Below are 21,665 nucleotides of genomic sequence, written 5' to 3'. Positions count from 1 at the left end.
CTGGTCAGCCTCATTTTGATCCCTGGGAAGGTTACAAAGCAACTAATCTTGTAAATCATTTGCAGTGATTATTCAGCATGCATTTACAAAGGGGAATTCATGCTTACCCAATGTGACAGACTGCAACGAGGTGACTAAGTGGGGGAGGGGAGAGCAGTGGATGCTGTTTACCTTCCCTTCAGAAAGGCTTTCCACAGTGTCTCCCATAATATTCTCATAGAAAAGCTGACAAAGTATTGGGTAGATAATGGACAGTGAGTTGGATTGGAAACTGGATGAACTACTGGTCCTGGGGTCAGCCACAGAAAGTTCAGTTACACAAAGTTCGCTAGTGGTGTGTCCCACGGGTTGATACTGGTGCCAACACAGTATAACATCGTCATTACTGGCCTGGAAGGGGTCCACCCTCAGAAGCTTTGCAGATGACAATAACCTGAGAGAGTGCCTGATACTCCAGATGGCTGTGCTGCCATTTGGATTGGCCTCAGAGGATGGAAAAAAGAAAAGAGGAATGTCAGTGGTCATGGAATCAAAGAACAGTTGAGGCTGGAAGGGACCTCTGGAGGTCATCTCTGCCCCTCCCTCACTCCCATGCAGGGTCACCTAGATTATGTTCAAATGGTCCATATTCCCCATTGTGGGACTCTGTAAACATCTGCTGTATGCTGCTATCAAGGCTGATATGCTGGGTTCAATGGAGGCTTGGTCTGATTTAATATGCACCTACCTGCATCCCTTAACAGAATATTCCCTTTTTTCATAATATGAACAGTATGTTCTGCTAAAAGATAATTTCATCCATTCAACCTATAATAATCAGAGACTTTCTCCAGTTATAGATGGTCCACTGTATCTAATTATAGCCCTACATTATGCATAATTTAGATGCTATGAGCATTATGCTATGTTCACCATTCTGTCTGACAGCTTTCTGAACTTGTTCAGTAGCTGCTTTTGGAAGAGCAGGGGTATGGCTGCTATTTAGAGGGGAAACCTGGGCTCAACCTGCTACCTAGTACTATCAGTATCTGCTGGAAAACCAGCTGTCTGGAAAATTACAGGTAGGGACATTTCAACCAAGGGCAAACAGATAATGTGCATGCCACCACTACAGTGGCTACTGATTGGATTCTGCAAAGAGTCCAAGGACAGAACCGAGACTAGTGTACAGCTCTGGAGCTATGAAATCAGAATTTAAAGAGAGTCAGTTTCCAATTCAGAATTTCTTATGCGTAACAGGTAACATCTCTGCAATGGACCAAGCCACCTATGACATTTCTGAGAAAAATTAATCTGAAAGGTTAAACATAAACAGTAAAACCATAATTGCAAGTTAGTTCTGAAAATGGCTGAAAAAATCAGTGTATGAAGGGTGTTATTGAAAAGGTATCATAGGTATGTAACAATCCTCTTACTCTTTTCATTGCTGTTGTCCTTGTGAAGCTGTGTATCAGCCTTTGATCTGCTTTAAATCTGTTGTTGTCTTTATCAGATGGTCTTGATGACAACTGAATAAAAGGACTGACTGGTTCAATAGATCAATCCAGTAATTGGTAGGTTGTGTGTAACACATTTCAACTGAGGAGTATAGGTGTCCAGAATTATCTTTCTCCTCTGTACACACAAATGCACATGCAAACTGTGTCTGCAGAAACCAATAGCAGATTTAAAATAAAAGTTAAAGTTCCTCTACATAGCAGTTCTACCCTCCTGTATATAAATTGTCTTTACTGTATATAACTTTTGTCTTTATTGTATATTTAAGGTGTGTCTTACTCTAAGGACCATATTCTGACAGACTGTCTACAAAAGTATTTGCACATATCTCAGTAGGAACATTTTTGGGGTGAAAAGTATTAGAGCTTTAAATTTATTTGGGTACTGAATTGTTGCAAGTTTCAAAGGAAGTACCAAAATAGCTAAAATGTTCTAGACCTAAGGCATTACTCAACATAATATTAAATTGTTGAAATTTGGGCCCTGAACTCATTTGCTGATATCTATTACTCTGCCAGAAAAAAAGGTAGAAAGTGGTAATTGCAAATTATATACTATTCTGGTCTTGTGCATAAGTTACTTCCTCATGAGTCTTTGTCAAAACCAGAACAATTTCAAAATTGTAGTGTGTCTGACTCATTGAGGGAGGGTATAGGAAAAAAATTACTCATGTGAGATTTTTTACTACTGTGTGTCTCAGTTCCCCACCAAAGTCAAGAGACATACAGCACTGGGAAGAACCTTCAAGTGCTTTACAGGAGTGCCTGTAAGTAACACTTTAAGGTTAATATCAAGGAATTTTGGACAGTAATCATGGACTGAGCTAGCTGTACTAAGGTAAAAGAACTTGCTTTAAGTTAACTGTTGTCCCCTTACTGATTGGAGAGTCTTTTCCTAAAGTTTGTGAAGCAATTTACCCCTAAACTCTCCCAAAAGTATGCGTAGAGCTATTCTGTGTAGTAGAGGGACTGTGTAATCTCATATGTTCCCTTCCTTTCCTCATACTTAGAATTTTCTATGTTTTGTAGATTTGTTTTTGGCAATAGGCAAATTGCCATTTGGATTTCCCAAACTAGGCCTACATTCCTTCCTGTGTTTTAAGGGAATATGTCTGTGGGTTTGTTGCATCACAGCTTCCTAACACAGCCTATAGGGTTGTGAGAAAATCTGATTTCTTGTTTTATGTCCCTTCCATAGCTGTCCATTTTCTATGGCTGCCCACAACATATTTTCTGTGTCCTTCTCTGAGTGTCCAGGTCAGTGAAATACAACCTGTGCTGGCAATTAGGAAACACACGGAGAGGTTCATCTCCCCAGGCTTTGGGATAGCTCTGTCTGAGGAACACAGTTGAGCTAAAGTTCTCATAGAATGCAATCCATCTTCTGTGAGGGTGGACTCCTAAAACAGGTCTGAAGTAATGGTTCTGAGTGATTGCCCTTTTCTCTTCAATGACACACAGACACCTCAGATGTGGACATCACAGAATCACAGAAGACTTGTGTTAGAAGAACCCTTTTTAAAGATCATTGAGTCCAACCTCCAGTGCTATAGACATCTCATATTAGATGATATTTAATCAATTTATGGCATCCTAAAGAACTTGTAATATCTTGCAATGTTCAGAATTATCCCAAGCTATTTTCAATACATGAAGAGATCTCACTCAGTTGCTATTTTTGCTTGTTTTTCCTTGTGTATAAATTGTTATATTTGCATTGCTGTGTTGTTTAGTATTTCAAGTTCCTATGTGCACATATATGATTAGATATTTTAGTCATCCCTTCTGTTTAATGTGTTTAGTACCATTTACTTTCTTTCCTCATGCAGTTAAAAGCAAATAATGTGAACTTGAGAAATTGTAAGGGTGTCAATGAAGTCCTGGGATAGCATCAGTAATGTTGCTGGATTTTTGATTGGGCTGTTATTTCTTTGTTGAATGCCCTGCATTGACCAAAGGAAATAATGTGGGACTCCCTCCTGTATTTTTGCTTTTACTATGCCATAGTTCAGCACTGGATTTTTTGACAGTATCCAAAAAAGGGAAGTAATTTTCTTACATTTCAATGTAACTGATTCAGGCTAGAAAAGAAGGCTCCTGAAACTGCCAAAAAAGGAAATATTTGTTTTTAAAATCCTATTGTGTGCTTTCTATTCTTTAATTCCTGTAAAAAATCCCGACAGGATTTATGAGGCAAAGCAAAGATCTCTGTGTAGCTGGGAATCAATGGGATCTAACGTTTCTCTTAATAAGATTTTGGTTTTATGTATAAGGATCCTGCACACTATCCTGGGCAAAGGGCCTGCCAAACTTCCATATTGCTCCTGGGATCAGCCCAAACAACAGTGCGGAAAAAGTTATATTAGACTTGGTGTGAAGGTGCAAAAACTGGGTAGTACTATTCAGTCCTAAATCAATGGCACTTGTAGTCCCTAGGCTTTGCCTGACTTAGATGTGTATCAAAATAGACTTAGAGATCTGACTCTTTTTGTCATGCTTTGCCAAGTCAGGTGTGTCTCTGTCAAAAACCCCAAATTATTTACTAAATCCCATTCTTTTACTCACTATGTATTTTAGGAGATACCTGCTTCTTCCATTATATTAAAAATTGACAAGGTGTTTGCATGGGTGACTAATCCATATACTAGACATGCAGACCTCCTGTTCACCTCTAAGCAAGAAATAGCCTAGGTAGAAAAGATTTCACAAATACTCTCTGCAAATATTTAGAGTTTCAATCTACTGCAGTTGGACTAGATGATTGTTGTTTGCCCCTTCCAACTCATTGCCCTATTCTATTCCATTCTATCTGTAGCAAGGCATCATCAGCTGCAGGGTGAGCAAGGGACTAGGACAGGACCAAACTGGTAGCAGAGGCAGCCACAACTACTTGGAGGATGAATATGGAGGAGTCTCCATAGAAGGCAGGGAAGAAATCATACATAACATAAACATATACTATTAAAAAATACATAGCTCTACCACAGGGTTCATGGCTGAATTGGAAGGACATTTTCTAGGGACTCTTGATGCTATGTACTTATCTTCTGCTTCCTCAAATCTGTAGCCATATCTGAAATAACACAAACAGGACCTTAAAATGCTTTTACATTTTTCTTGTTTATCTTAAAATGAAACTAGAAAAATGCCTTTTAAATATTTGGCATTAATTTCAGTACATCACAAGTCTTAAGAACTGTGGCCCAACCTCCTTGCCATAGAAGCTCCTTTGGAGAATTTGTTTTTATTATTACTTCTGCCAGCATGCCATATGGTAGAAGAATATCATGCTTCCAGAGCTGAGTAACTATTTCCTAGAGAGGGAAACTAAAGCATAGTGAGGTTCCCCTTGGACCCAACTAAAAAATCAGTTATGGAAGCAGAACTAGAGCACAAGAGCTTCCAGCTCCCCTCTGCGGGAGGGGAAGTTTTTCATCACTAGAAACTATGGTGAAAAGAAATTGGCAGTTCAGAGCAAGAAACAGCTTTCCAAGAATCATTCTTTCCTTATGCTACATAAATAATGGCAGCAGCCCCCATCGTAGTTCATATTACAGGACAGGAGAAAAAGTACTTTGCTTCAGACTGCAATTGAAATGAAGGTTTTGTTCTTGTCAGCCTCCTGTTATAATTCCTAACTGCACCAAACAGCTTCAGGAAACTTTTGTGATTTATGTTTTTAAGAAGAATAATTCCAGAAAGGTCTCAAAGTTTACTCTTTAAGTTCTGAATTAACCTCTTTTGTGATGCCAACAATTTATTTCTACCTCTAAGACGGAGTATTATTTTCCTTTCCCAAGCATTCACATCTGTATAAGTGCCTGGTGATATAAGAATATTCAGCCTCCTAACATTTTTTTTTTTTTTGATTTTGAGTTTTCATCCTTTGAGTGGTTCTCCTGTACTCAATGTTGAATATCTATACTTGTTGCCTGATGCCTTATGTGGGGAAAACTGAGGTAGGTGTCAGACAAGCCACAGAAATGCACACTGTGAGCCTGACTCTTACAAAAGTTTAAGCTTAGAGATGGGTTCTTGAGGGGATGAGGATGCTCCTTTTGTGACCTTCAATGACCATGGAGAGACACCTGAGCATCCATGCCACAGGCTCCAAAATTCACTGTGTCTTTCAATGCCTTTCCTGCCTTAAAGCTCTGGGTTCATGCAGGTTAAGGACAAACCTACCATGTATGTTCTGAATACTGCAGGGATCTCATGTAAAAGCATTGAATCTGCTCAGAAAAGGAGACTTTTTGATTTTTTTCAGGTTCTGTCCATATTTTGCAAGTCTCTAGCCTCCCAGTCCAGAAGTACTTTTATTAAATCTAAGGATGGAGTCATGCCAAAATCCCAGTCACATATTACAGCCATTTACTGAATGCTTATAAGCATTAACCCAAATTCACCATACCCATACATACAAATGTAAACCATGTAAAACTCAAAACCATGTAAAAACTGTGCCTGAGAACAGCTGTGAAATTGGTGCTGCTAAAGAAAACTGAAAATTTGTTCTTTTCTTACACAGATGTTTTGGACAGCATTAGATAAATGCTAGACTTTTTGCATTTATTTTGTGAAGGTTTCTTAAATCAAGAACAGAATGCCAGATGTATTCACTGTGCAAGGCAATTTTTCTTGGATCTATAAAGAAGTTGTGGTGGCACATACTGTTTAACGATCTGATCGCAGAGGTGCAGGATTTGCTGACAAGGTTTGCTGGCTGTTAGGTCTGGTTCTGCTTGATTTCAGGACCATAAACATCTCATTTTTGATTATGTTTCCTAAAAATGCCTTTCAGTAGGAAGAGGACAAAGCAGACCATCCACATAAGCAGAAGGGCAGCTCTGCTCATAGCAGAGCTGGAGTCAGGCAGCAGTGTGCTAATTCTCCTCCTCATTTCACTTGCAGCACCTTCCCAAACATGGTGACTTCTACTTACTTCTGGGGCATTGACTAACTAATTTTGCTTCTATGAAGGAGCTGTTAATTGCTCTTGTACTTCATTTACAGCTGAATTCACTTAGGCCCTGGTGGGGAGCAATTTTCTCAGACTCTCCAGGACCTGTGATAGTGCTAGGAATTAAGCCCACCATGAGAGCCTACTGCCCACTGTTCATCTGTGCTGAAGTGTTTAAGCACAAAAAACACAGCATTTTTCAGAATAGTCCTCAGCACTATAAAGGATCAGGCCCAAGTAAGGCCAAGGGAGAGCAGCACATCAGTACAAGAAGGTCCCAGCTGGTGATGGATGCTTGCTCCCATAATATTCAGCTCCTGTTGCACACAAAGGAGATAATGACACAACTAATAACTAATTACAATGAGAAGGAGGGGGAAATTGTGCAGTGAATGCTAGCAGAATTCATAAAGGCTAATGCTAATAAAATACAGTATGTGTACAAAATTATAGTTTAGTTCCTGGCTACCTGCTGGGTTCATGCTAAGCAAAAGACAAGGTAATATCTTCAGGATGTATTTTACAAAGACAACTGTTCCCTATTTAAGATAAATTTACCACTGTTTATTTTATTTAATTAGTATCTCATTTATTCTAGAATGTTAAAATGCTAATATGCATATGAATTGACCTTGCATCTTTGGACAAATTGCACTATAAATATTATATTATAATATCTCCCATCAAACTGAATTGAATCACAGAAATACTCTGTAATTTACATAACAGGCATACTGGTAACCAGGACAGATGGTGACAAGCACAAGCTATTAGGCTTAATAAGGGTTAAATACAAAGTGGTAGGGGTGGAAGGGAGCACAGCGAGTCATCTGCTCCAAGCCCCCTGCTCAGGCAGGATCATCAAGGCACAGGATTGAATCCAGGTGGTTCTTGTGTATCTCCAGTGATGAAGATTCCACAACCTCTCTGGGAGCCTTTTCCAGTGCCTGGTCACCCTCACAGTTATGAGAGCCTGGATTGATTGATATCTCAAGACATTTTGGGGTGCGTGTGTGGTGGAAGGGGCAGGTGGAGCCTTGCCCTGGTGAGGCAGTGCCCTGCCCTACACCCCCCACCCTAGAGCCTGTATCACAGCCTGGCAGAGGCTGCCAATCACTGGCACATTGGAGGCAATGCTGCACACCCCAGCCCTAGAGCTCCTTACCCAGCTCCTGAGTGGCCAAATGACTGGAAGTTCCCCCCTGGGGGAAGGGCCAAGGGGTGTTTAAAGTGGAACATGAGGCAAGCATGTCTTGACTCTACTGCCTCTTGGAATTTCCATCAGTTGCACAACACTGGAATCCAGGAGTGGAAGTTTTGTGGCTCCTCTTCTATGTATTTTCTGTCTTCCTGTTTCTAATTCTTTCTTCTTAGAATTTTTGTGTAATTTAACACCAAACAGACTTAGAGTTTCCTAAGTTAATGCTTTGAGAAGTGTTTTATATTGACTGAATGTTGCACTAAGTCTTTTAGTTCTCTGATTTTCTAAAGTTGCCAGTAAAGTTTTTTAGTTGTTTTGACCTCTTGAGAATATCCTGTCCATATTTATCCTGTGCATCTAACTCAGAGCTTACATGAACAACTTTAAGCCCTTCTAAGAGCCATGTCGAGCAAGGTTTTTGGAGAACTTACAAGAGTAAAGATGTTTTTCCTCAAATTCTGGTGGAACTTCATATGCATCAGTTTCTGCCCATTGGCTCTTGTCTGTTGGTTGGTATCACTGAGAAGAGCCTTGACACCTTCCCTTCACCTCTTTGTATACATTGATGAGATTCCTCTCTCAGTGATCTCTTCTGAAGGCTGAACACGCTCAGCTCCCTCAGCCTGTCCTCCTAAGAGAGATGCTCCAGTTCCCTCATCATCTTTATAGCCCTTCACTGAGCCTTTCAGGAGCTCCAAGTCTCTCTTGCACTGAGGAACCCAGAACTGGACACAGCACTCCAGATGTGCCACCAGGGTTGAGCAGAGGAGCAGGATCACCTCCCTCAAGCTGCTGTGAATGTTCTTCTTAATGCACCCCAGGATTGGCCTTCTTGGCCATGAAGCACACAGCTGGCTCATGGACAGCTTGTTGTATATGGACCAATTTGTAGGTATGCTATCCCAGGAGAGACCCAAAGAAGGAATGGTGCCTCTGAGGCACACTTCCTTCGCTCTGTACTAACCTACCTCCACCTGAAGTAGCTGTGCTTCATTCCCCATCCCTGGGCAGTGTGCACATGCTGCTTTACCAGCTCCTTCCTCCCTGCTCCAGCTGCTCCCCGCAGATCAACCCATGCTCCACTTCGTGGGGCTACCAATAGGAAGTTTCTGTGCTCCTCTCTTTCCCTTCTTGGTGCTTACAAGGAAAAGCTAGCATCTGTGGGGAGCAGTGGGTGCTACAAGAAGCTGGTGTCTCTCTCATACATACACTCACATCCACACATGTGCATGTGAACCATTATCTCTACATAGCTAATGAGAAATCAAAGTGTGCAAAACATAAAAGGAAAAAAAAGATAGAAATAATTTCAGAGTCACCTTCTCAATATTTACATCTGTGGCATTGGTACAAATATTTTGGTCTCATGTGTGGTGGTTCAGCCTCATGTGAGTCAGACTTGCTGATTTTGAAGTGTGAAGAAGTATCAGTCAGTTAAAAGCACATCACTGTCAGTAGTATGACCCTGTAAATGACAGTGTTTTTCTTTTCCTTTCCTTTTAGTGTGAGCCATTGCAGTGTCAGCAACAATCAGGAGAAAATGCAAAAATTCATCTCAATAGCTCGGAACGCATGGGAAATTTTTATATCTGAAAGGAAGCCTGGCTGGAAGTATCAAATGCAGCTTTTTGCAGTTTGCTTTGCAGTTGGCTTTCTCTCCAGCTTTCTGTTTTTCCTTAGCATGCACTTCTCCTTGGCACACCATTCCTTGGGTCCCTTACTGATTTCTGGATTCATTTGGATTTGGCTTTCTATCATGCTCTTTTGTTTCAAGCACCTGCGCTGTTTTAGTGTTCTGTTCCTCCTTTCCTGTGGATTGAAAAATGGCAGGAATGCTCTTATTACTGCTGGCACAGGTGTTGTGGTGGCCAACAACATTAAAAATATTTTTCACAATCTAAGGGTTCTGGCAGACAGTATAACCTGTCATTTAAAGCATGAGCAATTTGCCTTGATAAAATATTATGTTGAGGCAATAAAATGGATTTATGAGGTGGCCAAGCTTCCTCCTGAGCTACCCAAAGATTTAGTGGTCCTAAAGCATGAATTCACACCATCTTATTCAATTTTAGATGAGGCATTAAAACAAGAGCTAAATGACACAGAGCAAGAAATCCAGAGAATTGCTAACCAGATATCTTTTATGTTGACTATACTGCCCTATATAGGTCAGAAAGTATTGCCTATATTTGGGGTTTTTCTAGTTTCTTTTGGAACTGGCCTCTTTATCAAAAAATTTGTGGGTTCTCATAGTGCTAAATTTAAGAATACTTATATCACAAAACAGTTCATTGCATTTGATGAGCAACAAAAGCAACAGCAAAGACCCTGTCTTCTGCCACTTAACAGAAAAGAGAGAAAAGATTATGTGACAATCCCATCCTTTTTCTTCACAAGAAAGGACAGGAAAAAAATGCTGTGTTCTTTTCTCCCTATAATTATTCATCTTTGCATCTGGCTTCTGTTTGTTGCAGTAGACTCTTTGTTTTATTTGTTAATTATTTCTGTGAACAAGTATCTCCAAGAAGTACCGGATCTAGACATTCAACTCAGTCTCTTTCAGAATGTAAGTACTTATCGGTACCATATATTTCTTAGTTTAGTGTTGAAAAATGTCCCTTCATCTTCAGCAGCTGCAAGAGCAGACAAATAGCAATGAGCCATAAATTGTTTCCTGGAATATCATTCATTTCAAAATGAGTCATTGCCTCTACAGATACATTGGTTGGATGGAACCAGATAGTTCTTTCGAGAGCATTGTCATATTTCTAGAGAATGGTAAATTTTAAAAGGAGGATTTTAATTCCTCCATTTATATACATTAAGAAAACCAGAGGCTTATAATTGGAAACTCACAAAACTGACATTTGTGAAGCACTACCTTTTACAGTCAAAAGTCACTGTGAGACTGATGTAAGAGATGCCTATCTTACTTTATGCATTTTCTTTGTGTGCATGGGCACATACACACAAAATAATGGCTTATTGCCAAAATCTCCAGGTTCCTCTAGCAGGAGCAGCAGCAGCATAGAGAAACATAGATTAACTAGGTTGGAAGATAAGTCTGGAGGCCATCAAGACCAACCTCATGCTCAAAACAAGGACAACTGGTTAGAGCATGGTGCTAATAACACCAAGGTTGTGGGTTTGAGCCCCATATGGGCCATTCACTTAACAGCTGGACTTGAGCATTCTTGTGGATCTCTTCCAACTCAGAATATTCTGTGATTCTGTGGAAAACTTCACAGATAGATCAGATTGCTCAGGATCTTGTCTGAATATTCTTAAAGGAGAATATTTTACCATTGGAGTGATGCCTTTAGTGCTAAGTAAAGCTACCCATTTTGATAGCTCAAGAATTATTCATCGCAACCAAATCAAGCAAGGGCAGCAGGAGGCCAGCATGGGTGAGCAAGGAACTCCTGAAAAAGCACAGAATAGGTGAAAGAAGGAAGAGCAGTCCCAGGAGGAATGGAGATACACTGACTGAAGATGGGTAGCATGCTTTGGGAACTTCATTTCTCCAATGAACATCTAACAGAAGTGTTTGGCCTCAGTAGGGTGATTAGAAAAGCCACAAGGAAGAGTTTATTATTCCTTTGACATGATCAGAAAAGAGGCTGGGTTATTCAGTGTCCCTACAGTGTTCTTCACAGAACAGAAAGTTGCCTGATAGTATGGCCCCAGCAGCATGTCTAATTTACCCTTCTTATTGAGCATTTCACTCCACAAGCAGTGAAAGACACCAGCTAAGCAGAGGCAGCTACAAGAGGAGGTCAGGCAGCCTCATTTGTGTGACAGCCCTTGGTTGGAGCACTGCCTGGGCCAGTGTGTGGCCACAGAGAGGGGACAGGGCAGAGTGCCATGTGGGCATGGCTGCGTTGCTGTTCTATACCACCCACAGCATCACCGCAGGTGTGGTTTCAGGGGGAAGAAAGGGTGAGAACCCCTGAACAGAAACGTTTTTGCCTTCCTCTCTCCATTGGGAAGGTTGTCAGGTTCAGCCCTGCCCCTGCCTCTCCCATCCTCTGGTGCCCATTGCCCTCTTGCTCATCCAAGACTTGACTCAGGCACACGGTGCTGAACAGCAGTGCTGGTGCAGGAGGCAGCTGCAGGGAACAGAGCGGGGAGGAGAGCCCAAACCCAGCAAAGTCTGAGCCGAGCTGAAAGGAGATGACTGGAGCTGGGTGGGGCAGTCAGTAGCGCCAGGGCCAGTACTGGAAACAGCTGCCCAGAGTTGAGTCCAGTGTCCCCAGCAGAGGCACAGCATGGTGGAGACTATCATACTTTCATATTTTCAGGGGTTTGTCAGTCATTATTTTCTGCTGTCTCAGGCTCAGGAACAAAGAGAGTGCTGTGGTGAGTGACTTCCACCTTGTCTTTGTGTGGGGACAGCCATGTGGTACCGGACATAGGAAGAGCCACCATTTTGGCTTTGTCCCAGGGCCACGTGGAACTAAACTGAGATGGTGAATACCTTTTGTAGGTAAACCACCTCCTGTTTTTACGTACTTTTGTTAATAATACTGCTGCTGTTACTGTGCATCTCTTATTCCATTGCTTGCTGCTTTCAGTAACTTCCTATCTCAACCCATAGTCTCTGCCTTTGTCCCTCTCTTACTGGAAGGGGAGAGGCTTATTTGGAGTTTAATTTCTGGCTGGGGTTAAACCACCATGGTGTGGAAGCACTACTGATTGTGTGCTGAGACAAAACCAAGAGGACAGACACTCTGCTCTGCAGTTTTACTCTCAACAAAGGACACTCCAACATAGCATCTGAGCAGAGTCATAGGAGTCGTAAAATAATAAACCATTTATAACCAGATTAGTTAAATATTTCCCTGTCAGAGCCACTGAGAAGGTAAGTTTTTAACAGTCAAAAGTGCTGGACATTGTCCCAAGAGAAATAATGAGAATAGAGTCCAAAACATTTATAAATAGCCAATAAATATATTGTTTTGAGCATACTGTATATAGACACTGGATGGCCTAGATGATTTAGAGTCCTTTGTAAATCTGAATATCCAGTGGGAGAAATATTAAGAAAGGAGGGAATCTCTACTATAACCAACACCTTTTTTCCACTTTTCTTGTGCAGAAGAATGAGAAAAGCTATATCATTTCTATGAAAGAGCATATTGCAAAGACTGATTCTTTCAAGATCCCTTTGGTTAAGCAAAACTGCATCCCTCATCCAGAGCTCGCTCCCTCCACAACATGGATTCAGCTTGGAGTCATCATCTTCTTCTTAATAATTTTTGGGTTATTCTCTGGCCTCCTGACCCAACTTAAAATACTTGTGTCAACTTCCTTTTATCCTGATACTGAGATGAAACGGATACATTATTTACATGCAAAATTACTCAAAAAAAGAGCAAAGCTACAAGAGAAAACTGGGAAGAACATGTTTGCAAGAACGGTAAGCCATGAGCCCTGGGGGAAAAAATAAAGCTTCTCATTGGGTGGTAGCCAGATCCAGGAAATACTTAAACACTTGTTGACTTCAATTATGTGCTAATAGACTTTTCCCAATGCTCAGGAGCCAGAGACATGTTGCCTAATGGTAAGATTAGATCATCCAATCATTTTGTTCTGTACTTCAGTACACATGCCTCAGACATGACACTGGTATGCTCAAATGACTATGTGCTGGCAAGAAAATACTTCTCAGATTCAGAGTCCTCCAGAGAAGAAACTTTGTTTTCATTAACATATGAAAAGCACTTAGAGTATTCCTGCAATCAAGACAGCAAATCCTAGGCAGCAAGAGCAGCCTTAAATGTAGAGAAAGATATTCTGGTATTGGTTAGCAATATGGAAGGTGATATAGTTCTGTTTAAAACCACAGTGTGACTGCATATACTACTAGGGAACATAACTTTTGCTTGCAAAAACATTTATCCTGTCCATATATATATATATATATACTATATATATATATACACACATATATATATACATACATACACACAGACACACTAATGGAAACAACAAACACACATGCATATACCTATGGCATATCCAGATAGAAAGCTGCAGACATATAGTTTGTTTGTTTTTTTTACAGCCTCCAATACTGACTATACAGGGTGTTAGTGTCTGGCTGATCTGAACTCAGTAATACTATAATACAGATCATATTTCTGTTTTTTTCAGGTCAACTTTTGGTTTCCAATCCTCAAGGCAAGAGAGGCAGTGAGGAAGAAAGAAAGGAGTGTAGCAGAATTACAGGATGATGTGAAAGAGACCAAGTGAATCTTTGGATATGGCTGAGATGCTTTAGCTCCACCTGTGTTTTGCACCATATTTCCTATAGAATGTCAATTGTAAAATGCAAAAATTTCACACTCAAAGGCTGAGCAGCAGTATTTTGGAAAAGATGTCATTGTGGATAGTGTGCAGTTCACCACAGATTGTTTTGGATTGCATTCTGGTACTTGAGAAAATCATGGATGATCTGTTCTTCTGTCTAAAAGCAATAAAATAGTTTGTAGCTTTTAGGACTACACCAGAAACCTCTCTGGGTTGAGCTAACAGAGGATGTAATGACAGCAGCAGGTTTGTCTTCTTCACATTTGCCAGACACCGACGATAGAAGACACAGCAGAGGCTGTGCATCCACTGCCTTCTAGGATGGCCAAGAACTGGGACTTAGATGTTTCTAGACATTTTTATCTATTTCTCAAGCCTCAAGCCCTTCAGCCTGGATCTCTACCATCCCTAGTTTCTAGTCTCCTACCTAGTCTCCCACCCAGAATTCCTTACTTGATCTTGGTCCCCACTTCCACATATCCATAGACTGTATCACTAGTGTAGATTGTTAGATGCCTTTGATAATCATGAGAGGTCATGTAACAGGTAGAAGTGAGAATGGTCACAAGAGCTAGAATAGACAGGAATCAGCTGCTGTGGGTGCAAACAAGGTATCTTTAAAGGGTGAGGCATGTAAATAAAGATAAGCAATGTTTCAAATCTTGAAGACTGAGGAAGCTCACAGAAGAGATAAAAATGGGCTTAATTATGCTGCATAAGCACCAATGACTTCAATTCAATTAAACAGAGCCAAAACTGAAGTGCTTCACCTATTCAACCAACATTGGTGATGTGACCTTCATATGATACAAGAGCAAATGCAAAATGCCTAAAGACGTAGGAATGACTTACGTAGCTTTAGAGATTTAATGCAGAGCTAAAAAATGTACCCAACAGGCAGTGTATTTCTGATTTTCAGCCACAGCCAACTTCCTTTTTTAGTCTGAATAATAGGAAATTCTGCTCTCTTCCTCTATAATACATGCATGGTTTCAGGACAGCCATTGATCAATGTCTCTATTATCTGAATGAATTAAGACTTAAAACTCTCCAGTAGCAAGTGTCAGAAGTCATTTTGCACTTAAACCACTGAAAAACACAAAGACTGTTTTTCTTTGAGCCTTCCAAAGTCTCACTTCTCCATGCATGCAGGTGGTTCAGGTTGCTGGTGTGACAACAATTTGGGAAACGGCGCTGGATTAAAGCCATGCATTATTGAGGGTTGTACTGAATGTCTCTGAAAGGCCTGACTATGTCCTTTTTGCTAAAGTGGGACAGCCCTGAATAGTAGCAGAATGTCAGCTTGTATTTTAGGTGCTACTGTCAAGCACCAGTAGCAAGAAGCATTCTGGTGAGAGAGAGGCAATTAGAAGGTTGCTCTAAATTTGGACTCACAGAACAGAATAGCTATACAGGTATTATTGATAAGAGGATCACACTCTTGCTATAATTTCAAATGAAAGGGGAAGAGTTACATGTCAGTAAGAGCTAAATATTTTTGGCATAGTTCTGACTAATTGCTGGCAGGAGTTGGACGTGCTCCTTTCAATCACAAGGGACAAGATGGTGAGAAGCCCATATATGGTGCAAGTCTGATTGACAGCACTACCACAAAACACCATGCACTTATCATCAGGAGGAAAACTTTGGCTTGGAGTTTCTTGCTTTTCCTGTTTGACGGTGTTACCACTCAGATTACCTTTTCACTCTGTTGTTCTACGAGGAGCACAAAAAAGCTTTGCAGCCCATGGGAATGGTTCATCAAAATTACTCAGATGGTCAATCTTTGAGAGAAGTGCCTAAATCTGTTAGGATTTTGAGTTCCATAGTACTCTCAGGACAATGCCATGTCTGTATTTTTCATTTACTTAAGGATATTCAGCCATTGTTAAATATGGATGCTCCCCCCACTACCTGTCAGGACAATTAAACATTGCTTAGTTTGCCCTTCAAACTGATAAAAACCAATCCTTCCTGGGTAACTAATTGTAATTCTGTACATGCTCAGTTCTGGTAAATATTTTACCTAGATGCTTGACCCCAGTGACAGAAGACATGGAAAAGCCCAAGGTGTTTCTTTTTCTTGGTCTTTAGCCATAGACCTTTCAGATCTGAAGGAAAAGCTAGAAAAAGGATGACTTACCCCTTATAGTTAGAGAGCTCTCAAACACCATGAGACATGAGGAGAGGTATCCATGGGTGTTGAGGGTGCTGGTTGATGTCACTGAAAGGCGTCTTGATTTTTTGTAAAAGGTCTTGGTGATCAGGAGGCATTACTGAGGACTGGAGGGAAGCAGATGTCACTCCCATTTTCAAGCAGGGCAAGAAGGAAAATCTGAGAAACTACAGGTTTGTCAGACTCATCTCAATCTGTGGGAAGGTGATGGAACAATTTCACCTGGTAGCTGCTTCCAGACAGGAAGTTGACTGGTATTTCACTGAAACACAAGAAAAACTTTTTTACTGTGGGGGTGGTCAAACACTGGAATGGGATGGCCAGAGAGGTTATGGAATCTCCATCCTTGGAGATACTCAAAAGCCACTAGACATGGCTCTGAGCGCCTCAGAGCAGCAAAGCTGGAGCAGATATCTCTAGAGCTGCCTGACAGCCTCAGCCATTGTGTGATTATTGACTTTAACACAGCACGTTTGAGGAAAAATACTAGATATGCACAGAAAAAGCTTGTTTTAATTTGTGAATGTGTTGTGCCAGCATCAAGGGTGCCACCTGACAAATATTGTAATCATTACAGTCAAAATAGAGTCACATACTTGAGTGGACTAATGCACACTTCGTTTCTGTGATCATACACATGCATACCTATATGCTGAACATGACCTCAATGGCAGGCAAAAGAGATAAGTTTGCTCTCCCTCATCTCCCTAAACCTGGTTTATCAGGGAAAATGGCACATTCTGCACCTTTTTTTTAATATTTTTTTAAATAAAGTCTACTTTTTTTTAATAAGTCTACCTTCTAGGCCTCAAAGACATTGAGTTTTATCTCAGCAGTAGGACAGTTCTTACTCTGGCCTACAGCACTATACCTATTCCTTCAGTTGCTCAGTGTCTTTCTTTAGCTGTACAGATGAAAAGGCAGGTCTGTCGCCCCCTGAAATTACACAGAGACATACTTCTCATTCTCTCCAGACCTTATTTTCTTTTTGTTTTCTTCCATTTGTTTCTGTCATGTGAGCAGGGGAAGTCTGTTTATCTTCAGCTGTCTCCTCTGCAAGTTGTTCAGCTATTTCCTTGGCCTCTCTGCTAACCATAACCCTCAACCACAGGATTAAGTTGTTCCTTTTTCTTAAAAAAAAGTCTACCAGTTACAATAAAAATACAGTGTTCCATTCACAATTATTTCTGTTCCTCTTCTTGACTATCCTCTCCTCAGATTTCCTACATTTTATTTTGGCTCTTCTGTCGTTCATAGTCTTCTTTCCTCTTTTAGCTCTTTTAGTATGTTTTCTTCACCAGATCATTCTTTCTCATCCATAAAAGCATGAAATGCTTTTCTTTCTGCTGAGCATGGGACTTTAGGTGCAGTTGAAATTAAGGATTTTTATTCATTTGTTGGTGTAATAGAAAATTTTAATATCGATTAAGATCATGTTACTGGGCTTTGCTTCTAAATTACTTTCTAGGGCTCATAAGAAACACATTCAGCACTAAGAACAAGAGTCTGAGAAGTTCAGGTTTGGCTTTTTACTCAGTCATCCCTGTCCTTCTCTCAGCTCACAGAAAATACAAAAACTTCCTTTTGAAACATCCTTCACTCGTGGAGGAGCTGTTTGATTTACTGTAAAAAAATCCTCCAATAGGATCAAATCTGGTTTGTAAAATTAGTGAAAGGCTGACCTGGTTGTCTTGTGAAGGTAATTCAGAAAGGCATGCTAGTGCTCCTGACCCTCCCGACAAACAAGGACATTTCCTTTCAGCAGCTGTGTTTATGGACCTCTCCTTATCAGCACCCCATACCCCCAGACCTGGCTAAAGGCTTCTTTTCCTCTGTGCTGGTTTTGTTGCAGCATTTCATGTGAGCAGCTGGGTGTGCAAAGGGTGCTGGGTTATAAGTGCTCTCACCGTGACCCCTGCTCTGTCAATATTATCACACTGACTCGCTGCTTTCATTGCAGTTTAAATAGCCCAGAGATGCAGTTAGAAAATAAAGGACAATCAAAGCTTTTCCTCTAATTCTGTTTTACATCACAAAAGTGGAGAGTACGGATCAAAGGACCCCTCTCTGCTGCTGATAAAATAGAGCCTGAAAACAGGGATGTTACTGTCGGCTTTAGGGGCACAGATCTCAAACCCTGGGCACGCTTCACGGGAGCTGCAGTGCATGACAGTGCCTTCCTCCTCGTTTCGCTGCTGGTACCGCAGACCTGCCCTGCCCTCCAGTGGCCCAGGGCAGCCACAGGGCCCAGACCTGCTGCTCTGCAGAGATCCACCCGTGATGCCTCGGGCTGAACAGAGAAGAGCTGCAGCTGTGGGTGTTTGCACCACAGCTGTGACTTTCACGGGTGGTGAGCTGAGTGCCAGCACATACCGTCCATATTGAGGCTTTCTCTGGCAAATGATGGGGATGGAAGCAGTATTGTGCATTCAGGGGTCAGATCTCCCAAACTGCTTTTCTGCTCCTGCCTCTGGAATCCATATCACCAGGGAGAATGGAGTACTAAAGATCCCAAATTTCTGTCTGGGTGGGGAGAGAGATGAAAATATGGTTAATAGAATTTTTCCTTACTTTAACAAAGTGTTTGAATCTTCAACCTTTCCATACAAGAAAGAGATGGAAACCAGTAACATTCCAAGGAGAAGTGCTAAGCAAAGAAAGGATGGTCTGTGTTTTAGCCTCGACAAAACAGTTCCTTGGCTCCTCTGCACAGATATTGCTCCAGAGAAAAATGGTTTTAATGCAGCAGTATCACCTCTCTAAGCAATCAGAGTGACCAAAAGACTGAAGGAAGAGTCAAAGCAAACAAACCTTTTTCTCAGTAAGTGGTGGAGCCTGCGGATTATGGCTAAATGAGATAGGATTCAAAAATCTGGGACAGCGATTATTGTCTTACTTTCTCATGAAAGGCTCAGGACAACTGTGTGGGCTGCAGAACCTCTCTAAATCACCTTTCCAACCTGGTGTGTGGCATCTGTTTTCTTAGCACAACATTTATAGAACAGAGCAACAACTTGAGAATGCAATGAGCAAGTGATAGCTCAGGGATGAGATTACAGAATGAATTCAGAAGTCTTGTCAGGCTCTAGAGACTGAGGTACAACTGAGAGACCAGTCAGTGCTTCTTCTAGTGCTCCAGTTCAGGACCTATGCTAACATAATTGTGATCCCATTGAATCCCAAACTATATGCCTACTAAAAAATCCCATGCTACTGTTGGCTCTGCTGTCACTCCTTATTAGTGTTTTGGAATAGAGACCTGGGCAGTCCTAAAATTATACCCCTAGGAAGATTCCACCATTATAGCCTAGCTCATGTAAGGGGGGAAAGAACAAGGATGACAGAGATTTGCAATCTGACAGTTTCAATATTAGCAGGAGTGCCTGAACGGCACAGTGGAAATTCTTTTGATGTCACACAGTTCCTCAAGGGCTGTTACTTGGCATCTTGTGGCTTCAGGTAGGATTCAGGTACTAGGGCTAGCATGTGTCATGGCAAAACAGATATTCATAAATATAACAAACCTGACAAGCTCAATAGCTTGTTGCACCCAAGGATGCAAAAATACAGCAGATGATTTGGTGTAAATCTCAGTTCACAATATGCAGATAATTTCTTTCATCTGCACAATAGTTAAGACTCACTGGAATTAAAAAGTAGGTATTTCTTAAACAAAAAATAGTATAGCCCTATAGGAAGAATAGTCCATGATACAGAGCAGTATGTATGAACATAGGGAACAGGAATTCCTTGTTAATTATACAGGAGAAAGCTCACTCATTTCTAATCTAATACAAATGAGTAGGAAACCAAGAATTATCATACATTTTTCCATAAATAATACTGTTCAGAGTTTGGAGATTACTCTTATAAAATTTCTGCTCTTTTTCCAATGTAGCAAAATATTAATTAGAACGAATGGATTAATGGTTGACATGGACTATTGATGAGACAAAAGATAAGAAAAGACAGGCATCCTTCATACAAGAAAGTTCCAGTTCAGAGAGGCAAAGATGGGCTCAGTGGAAGGCAGCCGTAGAGTAGAAGTCTGCACCATAGTTACACAGCCCGTATAATCTTTGTAGCCAATGAAGAAAAACAAGCATTGCAAGAAAACTGCCCCCCTCATCCTAAAGAAAAGCTCCAGACAGAGTCATTTAACCTGTGTGAGATCTTGATGCAGAGACAAAAAAAGTTGCAGAAGCATCTCTCTCTTTGTTGATTGTAAAGGGAGACTGGACAACAAACTGAGATGCAGAGTATGAAGTACAGAAGTCTGTACTGAGCAGTAAACTCTATTTCCTTGTAGTAGTGCTGGATTGATGGTTCTGCCACCCCAAAGATAAACCTGAGAAATGGGAACTGGTGCTAGACCTTGTCAGCCATACCCATGACTATCCTCCATCATCTTATAAGGAAAACCCTCTTTTTCTGTTTAGAGACACAAGAACTACTGACCTAATAGGAGTTTGTTTTTCATAAAAGCTCATACATCACTGTATGCCTATGAAAATAGCAGGAACTGCAAGTCTGCTTTCCACTGTCAAAAATAACAATAACTTTCATATGTTTAATGTGTATGTCTTAAAATATGCAGCACTTTCTGTGCCTGTTTCGCCTGTGGGTTGCAGAATACATTGTTTCTACATATAGGACAGCCAACTTGCTGTGCAGGTGATTTTGTGTTGGCCTCTTCTCTCTGTGTTTTTGGCTGGGGTAGAGTTAATTTTCTTCACAGTAGCTAGTGTGGGGTTATGTTTTGGATTTGTGCTGGAAACAGAATTGATAATTCAAGGATATTTTCATTATCAATGAGCAATGCTCACACAGCATCAAGGCCTTTTCTGTTTCTTGTCCCAGCCCATTGGCAAGAGGGCTGGGCATGCACAAGGAGATAGGATGGGACACAGCCAGGACAGTTTACCTCAACTGACCCCAGGAATACCCTAGACCATATGCTCATGCTCAGCATGTAAAACTGGGGGAAGAAGCAGGGGGAACATTCAGAGTGCTTTCCTGGGGATGCCTGAACACCTGCCTGACAATGGGGAGTGAATTTCTTGTTTTGCTTTGCTTGTGGGCATGGCTTTTGCTTTACCATTTAAACTGTCTTTATCCAAACCTAAGACTTTTCTAACTTTTACCCCTCTGATTCTCTTCCCCACCTAACTAGGGAGGGGGAAAAATCGAGCAAATGTCTGTGTGGTACTTTGCTGCCAGCTGGGATTAAACCATGACACTCTCTTAAATTTTCCCCAGTGGCAGCTGCTTAAAAAGAAGAGCTATTACATATGAAAGTGCAACTTTAAACAACATTCCAGTTCTCCAAATCAAAATTTGTCTAGACATGGTAGCAGAATCATGCTTCTGAAAGTACTACAACCCCTGAAACTGGAAATTAGACAAATTGAGCAAAAGAGGTTTTTTTTTTTTTTAATAGGAATCCTATTCTACAAAAAGCAAAGTTTTAGTTACATTGGGAAAAACCTAATTTTCAGTTAAAAGGATTTTTTGATATTA

At 40.9% G+C, this 21,665-nt stretch overlaps 1 protein-coding gene across 1 annotated transcript; it reads left to right on the top strand.

The window, feature by feature from the left end:
* The first annotated feature begins 2,160 nt into the window (after positions 1-2,160).
* Positions 2,161-15,883, top strand: DCSTAMP (dendrocyte expressed seven transmembrane protein). Its single transcript, XM_068183112.1, has 4 exons — positions 2,161-2,263; positions 9,161-10,223; positions 12,756-13,076; positions 13,814-15,883. The coding sequence occupies exons 2-4, from the start codon at positions 9,198-9,200 to the stop codon at positions 13,910-13,912; spliced, it is 1,446 nt and encodes a 481-aa protein (XP_068039213.1). The 5' UTR covers positions 2,161-2,263; positions 9,161-9,197; the 3' UTR covers positions 13,913-15,883.
* The last annotated feature ends 5,782 nt before the right edge of the window (positions 15,884-21,665 follow it).

The sequence above is a fragment of the Anomalospiza imberbis genome, chromosome 1, assembly GCF_031753505.1.
Source record: "Anomalospiza imberbis isolate Cuckoo-Finch-1a 21T00152 chromosome 1, ASM3175350v1, whole genome shotgun sequence".
Lineage (NCBI taxonomy): Eukaryota > Metazoa > Chordata > Aves > Passeriformes > Viduidae > Anomalospiza > Anomalospiza imberbis.
The sequence above is the reverse complement of the archived record's forward strand: the minus strand, read 5'-3'. Positions and strand labels throughout refer to the sequence as shown.